The sequence below is a fragment of the Glycine max genome, chromosome 8 (assembly GCF_000004515.6).
Source record: "Glycine max cultivar Williams 82 chromosome 8, Glycine_max_v4.0, whole genome shotgun sequence".
Taxonomy (NCBI): Eukaryota; Viridiplantae; Streptophyta; class Magnoliopsida; order Fabales; family Fabaceae; genus Glycine; species Glycine max.
The window spans coordinates 3655956-3671621 of record NC_038244.2 but is presented as its reverse complement, the minus strand read 5'-3'; the positions used below and the strand labels follow the sequence as shown (position 1 = coordinate 3671621).

General features: G+C 33.1%; 4 protein-coding genes across 4 annotated transcripts; 3 read left to right on the top strand and 1 right to left on the bottom strand.

Moving 5' to 3' along the window:
- Window positions 1-376: 376 nt before the first annotated feature.
- Window positions 377-2543, top strand: LOC102659569 (two-component response regulator ARR14). Its single transcript, XM_026129517.2, has 5 exons — window positions 377-506; window positions 603-755; window positions 836-1231; window positions 1378-1454; window positions 1821-2543. Exons 1-5 carry the CDS (start codon window positions 377-379, stop codon window positions 2541-2543), a joined length of 1479 nt encoding a protein of 492 aa, XP_025985302.2.
- A 2111-nt stretch (window positions 2544-4654) lies between these two features.
- Window positions 4655-6622, top strand: LOC102659422 (uncharacterized). The gene is made up of 3 exons (XM_014778691.3): window positions 4655-4863; window positions 5014-5090; window positions 5287-6622. The coding sequence occupies exons 1-3, from the start codon at window positions 4692-4694 to the stop codon at window positions 5911-5913; spliced, it is 876 nt and encodes a 291-aa protein (XP_014634177.3). The 5' UTR covers window positions 4655-4691; the 3' UTR covers window positions 5914-6622.
- Window positions 6623-8273: 1651 nt separating this feature from the next.
- LOC100306488 (uncharacterized) lies at window positions 8274-10708 on the bottom strand. Its single transcript, NM_001248831.2, has 5 exons — window positions 10623-10708; window positions 10474-10544; window positions 10220-10344; window positions 9081-9141; window positions 8274-8486 (listed from the first exon to the last, which is right to left on the bottom strand). The coding sequence occupies exons 1-5, from the start codon at window positions 10696-10698 to the stop codon at window positions 8430-8432; spliced, it is 390 nt and encodes a 129-aa protein (NP_001235760.1). The 5' UTR covers window positions 10699-10708; the 3' UTR covers window positions 8274-8429.
- Window positions 10709-12324: 1616 nt separating this feature from the next.
- On the top strand, window positions 12325-15585 carry LOC100812253 (adagio protein 3). Its single transcript, XM_003530876.5, has 2 exons — window positions 12325-12672; window positions 13713-15585. The coding sequence occupies exons 1-2, from the start codon at window positions 12335-12337 to the stop codon at window positions 15316-15318; spliced, it is 1944 nt and encodes a 647-aa protein (XP_003530924.2). The 5' UTR covers window positions 12325-12334; the 3' UTR covers window positions 15319-15585.
- The last annotated feature ends 81 nt before the right edge of the window (window positions 15586-15666 follow it).

Genomic DNA, 15666 nt, shown 5'->3' with positions numbered 1-15666 from the left:
TTGGGATCAATTTCTTTTTTTATTGGTTTAGATCGTTCTATGAATGATTTTATTAGCAACCTTTTTCCCTTTACTTTCTCAAATTTACAGGCAATATTTTTTATTTTCCCCCTTTACTCTGTCTCTCGGATTATCATTATTCGTTGATATAAACTGACAATGCGAATTAAAAAAAATAATGTAAAATGATAAAGTCAATTGGTTTTAGATAAATTGAGATAAAAGAAAAAGTTTCAGATAGATTTTTTCCGAATATCCTAAATATCTAATTAAATTAGACATACTTGTATTTGAATTTGAAATAGAAATACTAATCCTAATTAGTAATTACCCACACCACCAATTCTTTCGCTTTCTTTCTCCATTCAAAGAAGCAATGGCCAAAGTTTCCTCCGACGAGAAGGTTCTTTATCAATTCCCGGCAAATCTTAGGGTCCTTGCCGTTGATAATGACCCCTCAACTCTTGAGTTCATCAAGAACACATGCAGTCAATGCAAATACGAGGGTTAGTTTGATATACAATATTTAATTGCTAACTATTGTTTAGAGAAAGATATATAATCTTTGTTTTGTTGATGATAGTTTTTACCTTGCATTGCAGTTACCATACACACTGAATCTCCACTTGCATTGAATCTTGTGCGGGAAAAAAAAGATCGTATTGATGTGATACTCATCGAGGTTCATATGCCAACCATGAATGGGTATGAATTCCTTCAGCATGTCAGCAAGGAAATTGATGTTCCTGTTATTGGTATGTAAAATAAGTTGTCCTTTGAATTTTTAGATAAGTTTTTAACTTGTTTTACTTATCAAGTGCAATATATTATGCAGTGATGTCTCTTGATTACAGCAAGGATACTGTGATGAAGGCTGTTCAACTTGGGGCGTGTGATTTTTGGATTAAACCTTTGCATGAGCATCAATTCAAGAATATGTGGACGCATGTTTCTAGGAAAGCCCTGAATGAAAATAAGATACAAAAGGGTTTTGGCAGCTTGGAAGATGATGGCAGGGGAAGAAAACTAGGGAATGATAATTCTGAATTTGCTTCTTTTGATGTCGTGAGAGACCAAAGCAATGGCAATAGCAGTTCCAGGGAAGCTGCTGCTGATGTTGATGAATCGGAGCATGAGCATTGTGGTCCCTCAACAAAGAAGCCCCGCGTAATATGGTTACCAGAACTGCATCGTAAATTCGTCAAGGCTGTCAATAAACTTGCCCTTGATCGTACGATTATTCAATTGTTGTTTTTCTGTATTTACAAAACTAGAAGTCTGGAATGAATTTATTTGTTGTTATTGCGATACATACATGATACATACATGTAAGTTATGATCTGTCACTTACAATTTTCTGCCTAAATTATTTTTCAGAGGCTGTGCCAAAGAGAATTCTTCAAGAGATGAATGTACCAGGTTTGACAAGACAGAATGTTGCTAGTCATTTACAGGTTCGTTTTTAGGTGCCTTTCATTTTCCATGCTTGCAATTGGTTACAAGTTACCTAAGCAAGTTAATCATTCTTTGTATAAAGTGAATCCACCAGCAGTCTAGGCAGAGCAACTAAATCTAAATTTAGTAAGTTTTCATAGTCAAATTAATTGAAAGAAGCTTAAATTAAATAATAAGTCTCAACTGCAATGTAGAAGCTTACATAAAATATATGTGTTAAGTGTCAACTTTTATTTCAATCCAAATTGAGTAATTAATATTATTATTACTTTGCATGAATAGTAATTAATATGTATTGCCATTATGATTTGATCACTAGTATCTTATATTATTGTTGCCATTGTGACTGCAATATTGATTCGCAGAAATATAGAAATTTTTTGAAGGAAAAATCTAGAGTGACACAGACACAGGAACACACTGAGATGCCATTGCCTAACATGGTTCCAGGGACTATAAAAAACAGGGTAGGTGCATGTGAAAGACACGCTGAACAAGCTTTGGCAGAATGTCTTTCTAACATTACCAATAATTTTCCTCATCCTCAGCCCATAAGGACTCAAGCTGATCCGTCTATATACGGAGCACGACCCCCATCTAATGCATTGGCTATTCAGAGAAGCAATGCGTTAGTGGGTTCATTGCAGCAGCAGCAGCAGCAGCTGTCACTGATCAATCAACAAATTTCTCCAATCATCTCTCGGCAATCTTCCATGATGATTTCTGGAAATCCAGCTTCTGTCTTTAGGAATAATGATTTCGGTTTACTGTCGCCTCAAACTAGTAATCCACTCAGCGTTGCTCAAATCCATGGTGGAAACACCACAGGTGGAAGCCGTCTTAATCGGTATACTGCTACTACAACTTCCATTACCCAACAGCTTCAAAATTCAAGTTTGACAAGTGGTGCTGTGAGATCTTTTCCTGCATCAGTGCCTCCCGATGGTTCACTCTACCAAGAATCTCCTAACATATCGGCAAGTGGTTTTAATAACCAATTTTTTTCCACAGATATAGATGATAACACAACAAATGAGGAGCTAAATTCAAGGAATAATCCAGAGAAGGATCACACGCTCTCAAAATGATATCTCTGAATTGAATAGTAGGAAACTTTTAAATTCCTTTTAACAGTATCGTGCTTTATGTTTTTGTGAATTTCACTAATCTTTTTGGATATATTTTTGGCCACGTTATATTCTGCATATTTTTTGTGTCATAATTTTCCTGCACAAGCTTTCAACGTACGCTAGGCAGTAATTCATACTTTTAAATAACCTTGTTATACAATTCATATATCATTCATTGCCAAATCCATGTGATGTATTATATGTGGCACCATCCTTATAATACAACGTCAGCTTAGTAATTAACTAAGCAATACTAATGCCTTATAATTCATGTTTTTATATATTATAACTGAGAAACTTAGCAATACTAATGCCTTATCATTCATGTTTTTATATATTATATTTCTTCCTCTTCAAAAAATTATATATCATGTTTATCAAAGCAATATTTTTTATATAAGGGGTCAGAAATTTAAGTCTTTTTTTTTTGCTGATTTTATTTTATTATATTTTTTAATATTAAGTTCTGAATTATAATGGAATCACTCAAGATCTTTTTCTATAATTGTACTCAGAATATTATATTTTTATTAATTTTAATTTTTCACGCTAACTTGATTATATTATATTATTTATTTTACTTAGTTTTTTATTCTGATATGAGTCGAACCTCATTCAAGTTATACAATATAAGTTAAATTTTAATCAATATTAATTGACAGAGACATTTAATCAATACGAATTAATATTTACCGATAGATTCATACATATTGCTTGATTTTATTATATTTATTCTTGAATTTAATTTTTATACACTATAAAAACTTTTACATCTTCAATCAATAAGAAATTATTATCGGTATGACTTTTAATATAATTAAAAGTAAAAGTCAATATTTCAAAAAAAAAACGTAAAAGTTAATAGACTTATAATAATTTATAATTGGATGATAATGTAAAATTATTTTATATTACCAATAATACAATTACATCATACTTATAAGGTTGACTTAATGATAAATATAAGCATGACAAGTGTACCTGTCCAATATTATTATGAGATAATAAATGTTTTAGATTATTATTATAACCTTACAATTTTAATGGATTAATACTTGTTTTATGCATGTAATTATTATTTTCCTTATAATTGTATATAATTTTTACTTAATTTCATGTTGAGTTCAAAAAATAAATGAGAATAAACAATTTTTACTTAATGATACTAAACACTTCGAATTTCAACCACGATAAACAAGATGTTATGATTATTATTTTTTAAGCTATTGAAAAATTAACGGGATCAAATAATTTTTATTTGAGATTTCAATTTAATATGTTATAATAGATTTAGTCCAATTAAAAAAAAAAAACGAGTGAGTATAATTTTTACATCCCAACAAGAATCCTAACTAACAACCAGTGTCAACTACATAACAACCCAAACCACACTAAATTCTCAACACCTTAGATCTTTGTTTAATTTAAACTAGACATGTGTATTTGAAATTGAAATAGTTGCGTTAATTCCTTACTAACAACCAGTGTCAACTATATAACAAACCAACCACAGTAAATTCAATTCAAATTCGTGTTTGGTTACTAGGTCAGTGAGCAATGGCCACCACTGACGAGGAGGTTCCAACTCAATTCCCAGCACGTCTTAGGGTCCTTGCGATTGATAATGATTCGACTGTTCTTGAAACCGTTAAGCAAATGTGTAATGAATGTCATCATCAAGGTTTGTTGTACCATATTTAATTGTTAACTATTTCTTAGAGAAAGCTTAGTCCTTTTTGGTTGTATGATTGTTTTTATGTTGCAGTTATCACATACTCTAATGCTCTACATGCATTGGATCGTGTGCGGGAAGACAGATATTGTGTTGATGTGATACTCATTGATGTTAATATGCCAAACATGGATGGCCATGAATTCCTTCAACGTATCCGCATGGAAATTGACGTTCCTGTTATCGGTGTGTCACTAAACTAGAGCTATATACAAATTTCAATTCATATATGCGAGTGTTGAAATTGTTTTACTTATTAAGTGCAATCTGCAGTGATGTCTTTAGATGATTCTACGAGCACTAAGATGCAGGCTATTAAACATGGGGCTTGTGATTATTGGAAAAAGCCTTTGCATGAGGATCAATTTAGGAATATGTGGATGCATGTTGCTAGGAAAGCCTGGAATGCGAATAGAGTAGATATGAAATCTGGCAGCTTGGAAGAAAAGCCCCAAGCAAATAAGGGGAAATCCCGTGTAATATGGGCAGAAGAAGAACGGCATATCAAATTTCTCGACGCTGCAGAGCAACTTGGGGGGATTGACAGTATGATTCTTCAACAATTGATTTTCCCTGTTTTGTTTTTGTTTTTTTTTATTTATATCCACATAGTGACTAGATTTCTTTAGTGGTATTGTTATACATGTATAAGGCCTAATGTGACGGTTCCAATTTTCTTCCTTAATTATTTTCAAGAGGCTGCGCCAAAAAGAATTCTTGAAGTGATGAAAGACCCTGGTTTGACAAGAGAGCAAGTTGCTAGTCATTTGCAGGTTCGTTTTTTCCTACCAACCATCAATTTAGCTTTTGTGACCTAAATCTAAATTGAGAATTAATTTTCAGTAAGGTTTGATATCCAATTAATTGAGATTTGAAAGCAGCTGGCATGTGGCATATAGGAAATTACTACATATTGGTACCAATCTTGTTTTGTAGTGTTCTAAACAGTATTTAATATCACATTGGCAGAAAGTTAGACATCAGGAGAAGAAGAAGAAGAATAATTCTGATGAGGTGAGGAAGTCATTGCCAAACACGTTTCAATTAACTACAACAGAATCCAGTGTAAGTGCCTATGGAAAAATTGAGCGTCAAGCTTTTGCTGTTAATGGCCTTGTTCCTTGTAAAACACACACAGGCATTGGTACGGAACTTACAAGTGACTTGATGCCAAAAGAGGAGCAATGGCATGCGAAACAAGGCATGACATATGATCATCCAGCTCTGTCAATATGTCCTCCTCCTCACATTCTCAATCATCATCAGTCCATGATGAATGTAGATGAAGAATCTGGATATGGGGTATGGTCTCCATCAGCTATACATGATACCATGAGACTGAGGCAGGTGCAAGAGCAGGAGCAGCAGCAAATGCAGATGAACTTCCAGTCACCTTGCATCTTCCACGATTATACTACTACTCCAGCATCAGCATCAGCATCAGCATCAGCATCTTCCATTCCAGAGCAGGTGCAGGGTGGATATTTTTCTGTTCCAAATACACTCATTTCCCCATATAGCTCTAGATCCGATGATTCAATCCACGAGGAGTCTCCTGAGAACTTTGGATATGATGACGAATCATCATCAAACTAATAAAAACAATATTTTCCCGTTCCTATAACATAGTTTTTCATGTATGTTCGTTTTATGCAACTATTTGAACTTTTTCATGTAGGTTCGTTTTATGCAATTATTTGGACTTTTTCATGTAGGTTCGTTTTATGCAATTATTTTGGACATTTTCATGTAGGTTCGTTTTATGCAACTATTTAATTTGGACGTTATATATTTTCTGTTAGATATTATACTGTTTTTTTTATTCTGGTTGTTATTTATTTAATATGACGAGATCTTTTCCTTTGTTTTTTTTTTTTTATAACAGAATTCGTAACTCTATTTGAAGTAACTTTAAATACATTAATTTTGCAATGTTAATTATATAGATTTTAAAATGGTAGTAACTATCTTATTTTAAGAGTCAACCATAATCTTCATTTCTAAATATAAAATATCTAAACAATCTGTGTAAATATTTGCTAAATAGAAATTGTTGGATATTGATTTTAGTGTGATTTTAAAAGAACCAACTATGTTTTTTTTTTCTACATGTATTGTTTCAATATTGTTCGGGACATTGTTAAACTTTAAATATAAATATTTCTCTCCAGGATCTAGTTAGATGTGCATGGTACTTTGTAAGTCAACACGTGATTTTTTATGCATGTTGTGAAAATAATAGAATAACACATATATTCAAATTTCGGTAAAAAAAAAAAACATGTATATTCAATCTAGCATATGACAGAGCTTCAAACATTTTGAATATGTTTAAATAACTTTTAGTCCCTCGAGTCTTAACTATTTTAGATTTAAATTCAGTCCTTGATGTTTTTTGCTCATTTAGTTTCTATCGAATTTCAGATGACTAATTTTAATATTTTTTTAAAATTCTATTTTTAGTCCCTGGTTTATTTTTATTATCCAAATCAATCCATGAACTTACTTTTGCGACCTTTACCTATTTTAGACCTAGAAAATAATTAGAAATATAAGAAATTTAAATAGTTTTATTCAAACAATTAATTCGAGAATATTAAAAATTCAATAACTTTAATTGATCTATTTAAATTTTCCTAAATTTTAAATTTCTTAGAATTTTAATACCTTCGAGAAGTATACCCGTTCAATTGCATGTGTCTCATTAGTTTTTTTTATGTTTGTTTCAACATGACTTATCTATAAAAGAATCATAAGATATACTAAATACACCAATGTAAAGTACAACCACAAGTTGATATATATTAATTCTTAATGAGTTTATTCATAATTAACTAAAGTTTTTAGTCCCTCAAGAATATGTTTTATGGGGAAAATGATGCGCATGTGTGTATATTTGATATCTATAGAAGTAAATGACAGAACATTTCCTAACAGAGATAGACAAATGTAACTTGTTGAAAAAATTATATAAAAATAGAATAATATATATATATATATATATATATATATATATATATATATATATGTTAAGTTTTAAAAAATATATGGATAAAATCAAATATATCGACAATGTAAATTTATTCTTAAGTTAAAAAAATATTTAAAATTATTGTCGTTTGACGTCTGAGAATGTAATTTTGTGAAATATTTATAGATTTTTATTATTAAAAAGTGACATTTGCTATCCCAAAACCTTCCCTTAAAATAGAGTTAATACTTAATAAAATGATGACCCAAATATTTCTAATTATATTAGTCATTTTTTAAAAAACATTATAGTTATGTCATTAGAGAAAAGATAGCATAATATATCCACAACATACTCAAAATGAAAGAAACTTTTTGAGAAAAAAATATTTGTTAATCATTATACGAGTCCAACTAAAAGATTAATTAATGGCTTGGACGTGCTGTTGAAAAAGGAGAGGAAATTGTATAAAATTTTGACATGTGACACCAAAGACCTGAATACCTTCCTTATGGATGTTGTTAATAGAAAAAAAGAATAGATAGATATTATAATCATATTATTAGGGGAAAAAAAGACAACATAATATATCCAAGACAAACTCAATAGCAGAAAGTTTTTTAGAAAAAGTATTTATTAATCACGATACAATACGGACCGTCCAACTAAAAGATAAATTAATGAGCCAATACCAACTACTCCCTTTGGCCCTCTAATTACAAGAAAAAGTCGATTGATCTATGCTTATTACAAAAGTTAGTTAATTTAGTTATTAATATTAAATTTGTCTATAATTATAATATTTTTTCAATTTATTCTTAATTTTATTGGGAATCTATTAATTTTCTCCAATCTCTATAGGAGAGAAAAAGAGAAAATTCAAGATATTTTAGTCAAAATAATTAATACACAAGAGAGATTAAAAAAATCTTATAATAAGGTAAACAAAAAACATGTCTTATAAATAGGCAGGGACGGAGGGAATATATTAATATCAGTCTAATTTCCAAGCTGTTTCCCGTAACAGATTCCTAAGAGTCAACTTCAGTCCAAAACAAAGAGGCACAAAATACAAATCCACATCCAACCTTAGCAGTAGCACGGTTAAATCACAATGCCTGGAACAATATGTGAGGGAAAACTACGCCTTGCCTTTCCCAGCCTGAAATGATTGAATCCTTTGTTGCAATTTTAGTATCTGCAAGGATGACAAGAAATAGGAGATCGGTCATTTACAGGCTCCATCTAGCTAAAGGGAAGGAATCATTTACCAATGCATGAAAGTGGATCACTACACAACGTGTTTTCTGTTCTCTTGACAAGCAAAGATCTTATCAACCAATATTTATCATAAATACTTTATCCGAAAAATATTAATATTAACATATCATATAATTATTTATTTTTTATTTACTCATTAAAACCATATAGTAATAATGTTAGCAATAAGACTACTTACCTATGAATGTTCAATGTATCTAAATTTGATATGCATGATCATCAAGATGACATCACATAATTCAACAATTGGATTTACAAATTTTGTATTAATAAAAAGTTATTAACGTGAGTAAATGTCAAAAACTTATTACTGTAGTAATTTGATCCCTTCCCAATAAATAATTAAATAAATACATTATAAAAAATAAAACAAATTTCAAAATCTGGATATTGAAAGGGCATGCAACTTATCTGCATCAAATATCCGATGCAGTGACAAAATCAAGTAAGAGCAGAAACCAAAGCTAAAAAGTAAAAAAAAAAAAAAACTAAGCAAGCAAAAGTTACAAACCGTATCTTTCTTGCTATTTTGCTTCTCTTCCAAATCTTGAACAGTGGCATCCAGACGCTTCCTGACACACAAAGACCACTTACATTTGTGACAACAATCATAAAAATTATAAAATGCTTAAGATACCAAAACCAGCCCTACCATAAAATGAAACGCGGATGGCAAGAAAAATATGAACAAGCCAGCAACAATAAACAGTATTCAAATTTAGAAATAAGGGGAAGAGAGGCGACAGAGAATCAATATAGGAAGAGGAAATGTGCCTGTTCATATCATAAATATCTGGTTTAAGTTTTGTGCATGCTGTTCAATGTTCACTGCCTAACACAACCCTACTCTTTTATTTGGGCTTGGACCCAGTCCTGTAAAGAGTTGTAATAAAGCACAAATAAGGCAGAATGGTTTATGAGTCTATGACTCTTCAATTTAAGTTTAATTAAATGTTTATTTTTCTTATCTATTATTTTCTATGATGTGTGTATGTGTCCAAATGTAATTTTGCATTTTAGTTGGAACTTACAATTCATTTAGGACCCTACACTCCCCTCCCCTCCATCCATTTAACATTGAAACTCCATTTGACAGCCTTTCCCTTGGCGGTGCTTTACAAGGAAAGAAAGAAAGACAGATGGAAGACCATACATAAACAACAATTCAAAGATAAATGCTTTTCATTTGCACTTCCCAATGGCCTGAAATTGACCTCCTACAAACAATCCAAACTACTCAACAGTAGCCTGGCTTTAGTGGGCTAGGATTACCCATTTGCTTCAAAGAAAAACTAATTATAATGGATAGTCACTTATAAACAACAGATTCATCTAGTCTACCTATTTTCTCTTTTTTCTAAACCTACAAAAATAAGCCTATGTATTGGACACCAATTAGTCCGTTTCCATTCAGATCTACAACCACTGAAGATAATCATACCAGTTGAAAACAAAAACTACTTCATCCTCTTGAGGAGAGCCATGATGGTCAAACTCACACTCACACATAGTTTCCAAGTAAAAGCAAAGTGTAAACTGGTATCCCTTTGCCTGAATGACTAAACATTTAAAGACACTCATGATAAGCTAATCATATGAATTGAAACCACAATTAAGAAACCCTAATACCCATAAAAATAAAAAGCTTACAATTCAGCTGAGATGTATTCGATTCTCTTGCGGACATTTGCATTGGCCTCGGCCAAATCTTGCTTAACAAGTACTGGCCCAATCAACTTATAAACATTTGCGTCGTCTTTCAATAAATCCAGTTCCTTCATTAAAACACACACACACAATCAGTGAACACAACAAGAACAAAAAGAGCCAGAAGATGGATGATAAATAATTAAAATAAATTAAAAATATAATATATTTTTTTTCATCAGGAGAAAAAAGGGTACCTTAAGGACGAGCTCGTTCTCGCCAAGCTGGACCGTGTATTTCTTTCTCATTTGGTGATTCTTCGCAATTTCTGTTCGTTTCAGGAATTAGAAAGGTGAAAATAAAGAGTAATAGAAAAGAGGGAATACAATAGTAAGAGTAAGCTTGCCCTTTTGAAGCTTGCTGAGATCATTGGCTTTGTTCTCCAATTCGCGTTGAAGATCTCTGAGGTTCGACGAACTCATTGCGTTTCTCAGTTCTGACCTTCTTCGGTTCATTGTGCTTTTCTTCTTCTTATTGTTGGGTCGGCCCAAACCCTTCAACGGACCAGCCCAATCACACTCACTCGATTCTCTTATAAAAGCATAAATTTGGATGGTTCTAAGAGTTTTTAAAAAAAAAAAACAAAAAATAAAAAAATAATTTGTATTTTATAATGTGTAATACGCTAATCAAATTTAATACGCAAACATTATAATATTTTTTTTATCATAAAAATATGAAAAATTATTTATATCTTATAATTAAAATAAATACCAATAGTGGTTTTGCTGATTTTTTAAAAAAAACAATAAGTGATTCATCCAAATAAAATTAAGCTTGGATCCCTAAAGCAAGATTTCAAATTTAAACCTTATAGATGAAAAAAATTTAATTTAGAGAAGAGGCTCTACTTAAAATAATCAACCGGGATTTTTAGCAGAGATTGCTTATAACATAGTTACTTAAAAACAATATATGTTAAATCAGTTTAATATTAATTTAGATTGTTTAATGAAATAAATCCCTTTTTTCATAAAAAAAAACAAACAATTTAAGACCTTAATTTTGATAAAACAGAATTCAATAAGAGATTTTTAGATAACGCGTGAAAACACATTTAATGATTCATACTATTATTTTAGGTTGTGCATTGCACATATCAAATCAAATACGTAAATGTTATTATCACAAAAAAAATGAAAATACGATTCATATCATAAAATTAAAGTAAATATATATCCAATGATTTCAAAGAAATTTGATAAATTTGTTTAAAGGAGAATAATAAATATATCTATGTATAATAATTATACAAAAGTCTATAACATAGGCTGAATAAGCCAAATCGATACGTTGGATGGAAAGCTTCAATTGATCCTTTTATTAAGCTTTAACATTGGTGAAGTCTTGCATGATCACATGGGGTAACTTGATTTGTGGTTTTCTAGAAAGTGTTTGGTAATCCAACTAGCTCAAAGGCATAATTGTTTGTGATTTATATATCATTGTCTTCTCAAGGGCTTGGAGTGATGGAATCATATTCTAAACTTGCATGTGGATCCATTCCACCCCTACATACTTCTCCTTCATCAATTTGACTCATGTGAAGCCAATGTCTGCGCTGTTTGGATGGCTAAGTATGGTACCCACGTAAATTTGTTTTGCAATTAACTTATGAAATTGTTTTGGTATTTCATATTGATTCAATAATTATCCCGGGTCTGTGGTCATAATTTTGACGTGGATGGATATTTATGTGAAAAGTAAAGACCAACTTTGAATTTTGAAGATATTTAAAGAAAGACGTTTAAAATATTATTTGATGAAAATGAAAATGGAATAAAAAGAGGTAGTTGCAGTTCCCCGCCAAGTCACGAAAATATCTTGGGGCTTCCATTCCTATTCCTATGACGTGGTCGGAATTCACTTGCAGATATTTTTCTATCAAACAAAATATCATCTTATTCTCAGGTTAGTGTCCCCCACGTTGACTCCTTTCGCCCCTCCTTTTCCACTCAAACTACCAAACTGCCACACCCCCACTCCTAGTAATTCCACCCCTCTCTCGGGGGCATTTACGTCACACCACCTCAACGTCTTTAATATTGTCAGACACACATGGGAAGTAGTTGCTTGTGCTCACTCTTCATTTTTGAATCAGACATGGCCATGCCAAAAGAGAAAGAGGATGTTCAGAACAGTGGGAAGAGATTGAAATGTACGAGGAATGAAGAAGAAGAAAAAGAACAATATGAACAAGTTGAAGCTGATGAAGAAGAAGAAGAAGAAGAAGACAGTGAGCTTCCTCTAAAGCTAGGATTGTTCTTCTACCCAACAATACCCACTTCCTTTGTTGTATCTGATGCTCTTGAACCCGATTTTCCCATCATATATGTCAACAAGGTCTTTGAAATCGCCACTGGATATCGTGCTGACGAGGCCCTCGGTCGCAACTGGTAACGATTTCTCTCTCTCTCTCTCTCCCGTTTGCTTCTAATCTGGGGTTTCGCTCTTTTGTGCATTTCACTCTGAATTTTACTTGATTGGGTTGAAACCCTTTTTTGGGTCTGTCAAATGATTCTGTTCCTTCAGATCTATTCTTCAGTTGAGGTTTTGGATGTGTTCCATTGTATCAGAATTCATAATTCTGACGGCTTTTGCAAGCTACATTTTCACTGAATTATGCATTTGATCAGCAAATAAGTAATGTTTTATCCCTCAGTTGGGTATTTTTCGACAATTTTGCGTTTTCTATGGTTAGCTCTTCTATTAAGCTTCCTGTTTCCCATTTCTATGATTTCCCAAGCTGAAGTTTTTTTTTTCACTCTTTTTTTTAATTCAATCCTTTTGGAACCCTCTTTTTTTTTTTTTTTTACTATTTTGACAATATAGTTGCATGGTGAAAGTTGTGATCGGCTGAGTACTTTTAATTTTCCTTGTTAGTGTCATAATATTATTTCTAGTTTAAAATTTTCAGCGAGATTTATGAAGTATCCAATCCAGAACTAAATATAATAAATGTTCAAATATTGTAGAATATAGATTTTCCTCTATGTAACCACAAAAAATAAATAGAATATATATGTATGGCTAAAATCATTAAAACTATTATGTTTTATAGTATTGAAGAGAACAATTTTTTTATCAAATTTGGAGAAATGTGTGTGATTTACGGTAAGTGAGGGATACCTTTTTCAGTTTGATTTTTAAAAAAATGGATACTAAAAATTTTATGATGCAAGTTTTATCATCTGTTTGGGTTTGTTCTTCAACTGCCTCTAAAAGGATTTTGATAGGATATTGATTAAAGATGTGAGTTTCCTAGTGTCAATAATAGGGAAGCTAGCTAGTTAAGATTTTCTTTTCTTTTAAATCCTTCTTCCAATTCCTTTGTTATTCATGTATTACCATAGATTGATTTCCTTTATTTATACTGATTTGGGTCATTTTTAGAAAAAAATTCCCATTAATTGCTTTGAAATTTCTTTTGTTTCAGTCGGTTCTTGCAGTATAGAGATCGTCGAGCTCAGAGGCGGCACCCTTTGGTGGATCCTGTTGTTGTGTCTGAGATTAGAAGATGTCTTGAGGAAGGTGTTGAGTTCCAAGGTGAACTTCTGAATTTCAGAAAGGATGGCACTCCTTTGGTGAACAGAGTGAGACTTACACTAATTCATGATGATGACGGGACTGTGACACACGTAATAGGTATCCAACTCTTTTCCGAGGCAAATATAGATCTGAACCGTGTCTCATATCCAGTCTTCAAAGAGACTTGCAATCAAGATTTTGACAAGAATGGTAAATATACTCCTAAGAGTGGACAATCATTGTACAGTCAGCACCAAGAGATGTGCAGCATTCTTCAGCTTTCTGATGAAGTCTTGGCTCACAACATTTTGTCACGCTTGACACCCAGGGATGTTGCATCCATTGGGTCTGTATGCAGGAGGGTCCGTCAATTAACAAAGAATGAGCATGTCAGGAAGATGGTATGTCAAAATGCATGGGGCAAAGAAGTGACGGGCACATTGGAACTGATGACCAAGAAGATGGGATGGGGTCGCCTGACTCGGGAACTTACCACTCTTGAAGCTGTTTGTTGGAGAAAACTGACAGTTGGAGGTGCAGTGGAGCCTTCACGCTGCAATTTCAGTGCTTGTGCTGCAGGAAACCGACTTGTATTGTTTGGAGGTGAAGGAGTGGATATGCAACCTATGGATGACACTTTTGTTCTAAATCTTGATGCTAAAAATCCAGAATGGCGCAGGGTTAGTGTGAAATCATCCCCACCCGGAAGGTGGGGCCACACGCTCTCGTGTTTAAATGGTTCTTGGTTGGTGGTTTTTGGTGGGTGTGGTAGGCAAGGATTGCTCAATGATGTGTTTGTGCTTGATTTGGATGCTCAACAGCCAACATGGAGGGAGGTTTGTGGTGGAACCCCACCACTTCCTAGATCATGGCACAGCTCTTGCACAATTGAAGGGTCCAAATTGGTTGTCTCCGGCGGGTGCACAGACACCGGGGTACTTCTTAGTGACACGTATTTACTGGACCTCACAACAGATAATCCAATATGGAGAGAAATTCCAACTTCATGGGCTCCTCCTTCTCGGTTGGGCCACTCACTCTCAGTCTATGGGAGGACAAAGATTCTCATGTTTGGTGGACTTGCCAAGAGTGGACACTTGCGGCTACGATCAGGTGAGGCTTATACAATTGACTTAGAAGATGAACAACCACAATGGAGGCAACTAGAATATAGCGCATTCACGGGTTTAGCCAGTCAAAGTGCTGTTGTTCCTCCTCCTAGGCTGGATCATGTTGCTGTCAGCATGCCTTGTGGGAGGATCATTATATTTGGAGGTTCCATTGCTGGTCTTCACTCACCATCTCAGCTCTTTCTGTTGGACCCTTCTGAAGAGAAACCATCCTGGAGGATCCTCAATGTTCCAGGGCAACCACCTAAATTTGCTTGGGGTCATAGCACTTGTGTGGTTGGAGGGACTAGGGTGTTGGTGTTGGGTGGACACACTGGGGAGGAATGGATACTGAATGAGTTGCACGAGTTATGCTTGGCAAGTCGACATGACTCTGACCTGTGAAGTGCATAAAACCAGACAAAGATTTTGGGTGGGTTTCCTTTAGAAGTTTGGTTTTTGTATATGAACGAACTATTATATGATTGTTATATGACATGACGTGTGTATTACCAGTGTTTTTGAATGATATATGGATGTCATCTGGCTCCTCCACCGTCTATTACACTAGGAAACAAACCTCTGTACATCAAATAGTTATTGCCATTTGTATCATCCCTCCTTTTTCTCTTACAATTATTTTGTTATTAATAATTAATTCATTTATTATTATTATTATTATTTTATATCAACTCTGATACTAACAATATAATATTACGAAGAAACAAAGAAGAATCTGAGAGAGAAGCTGCG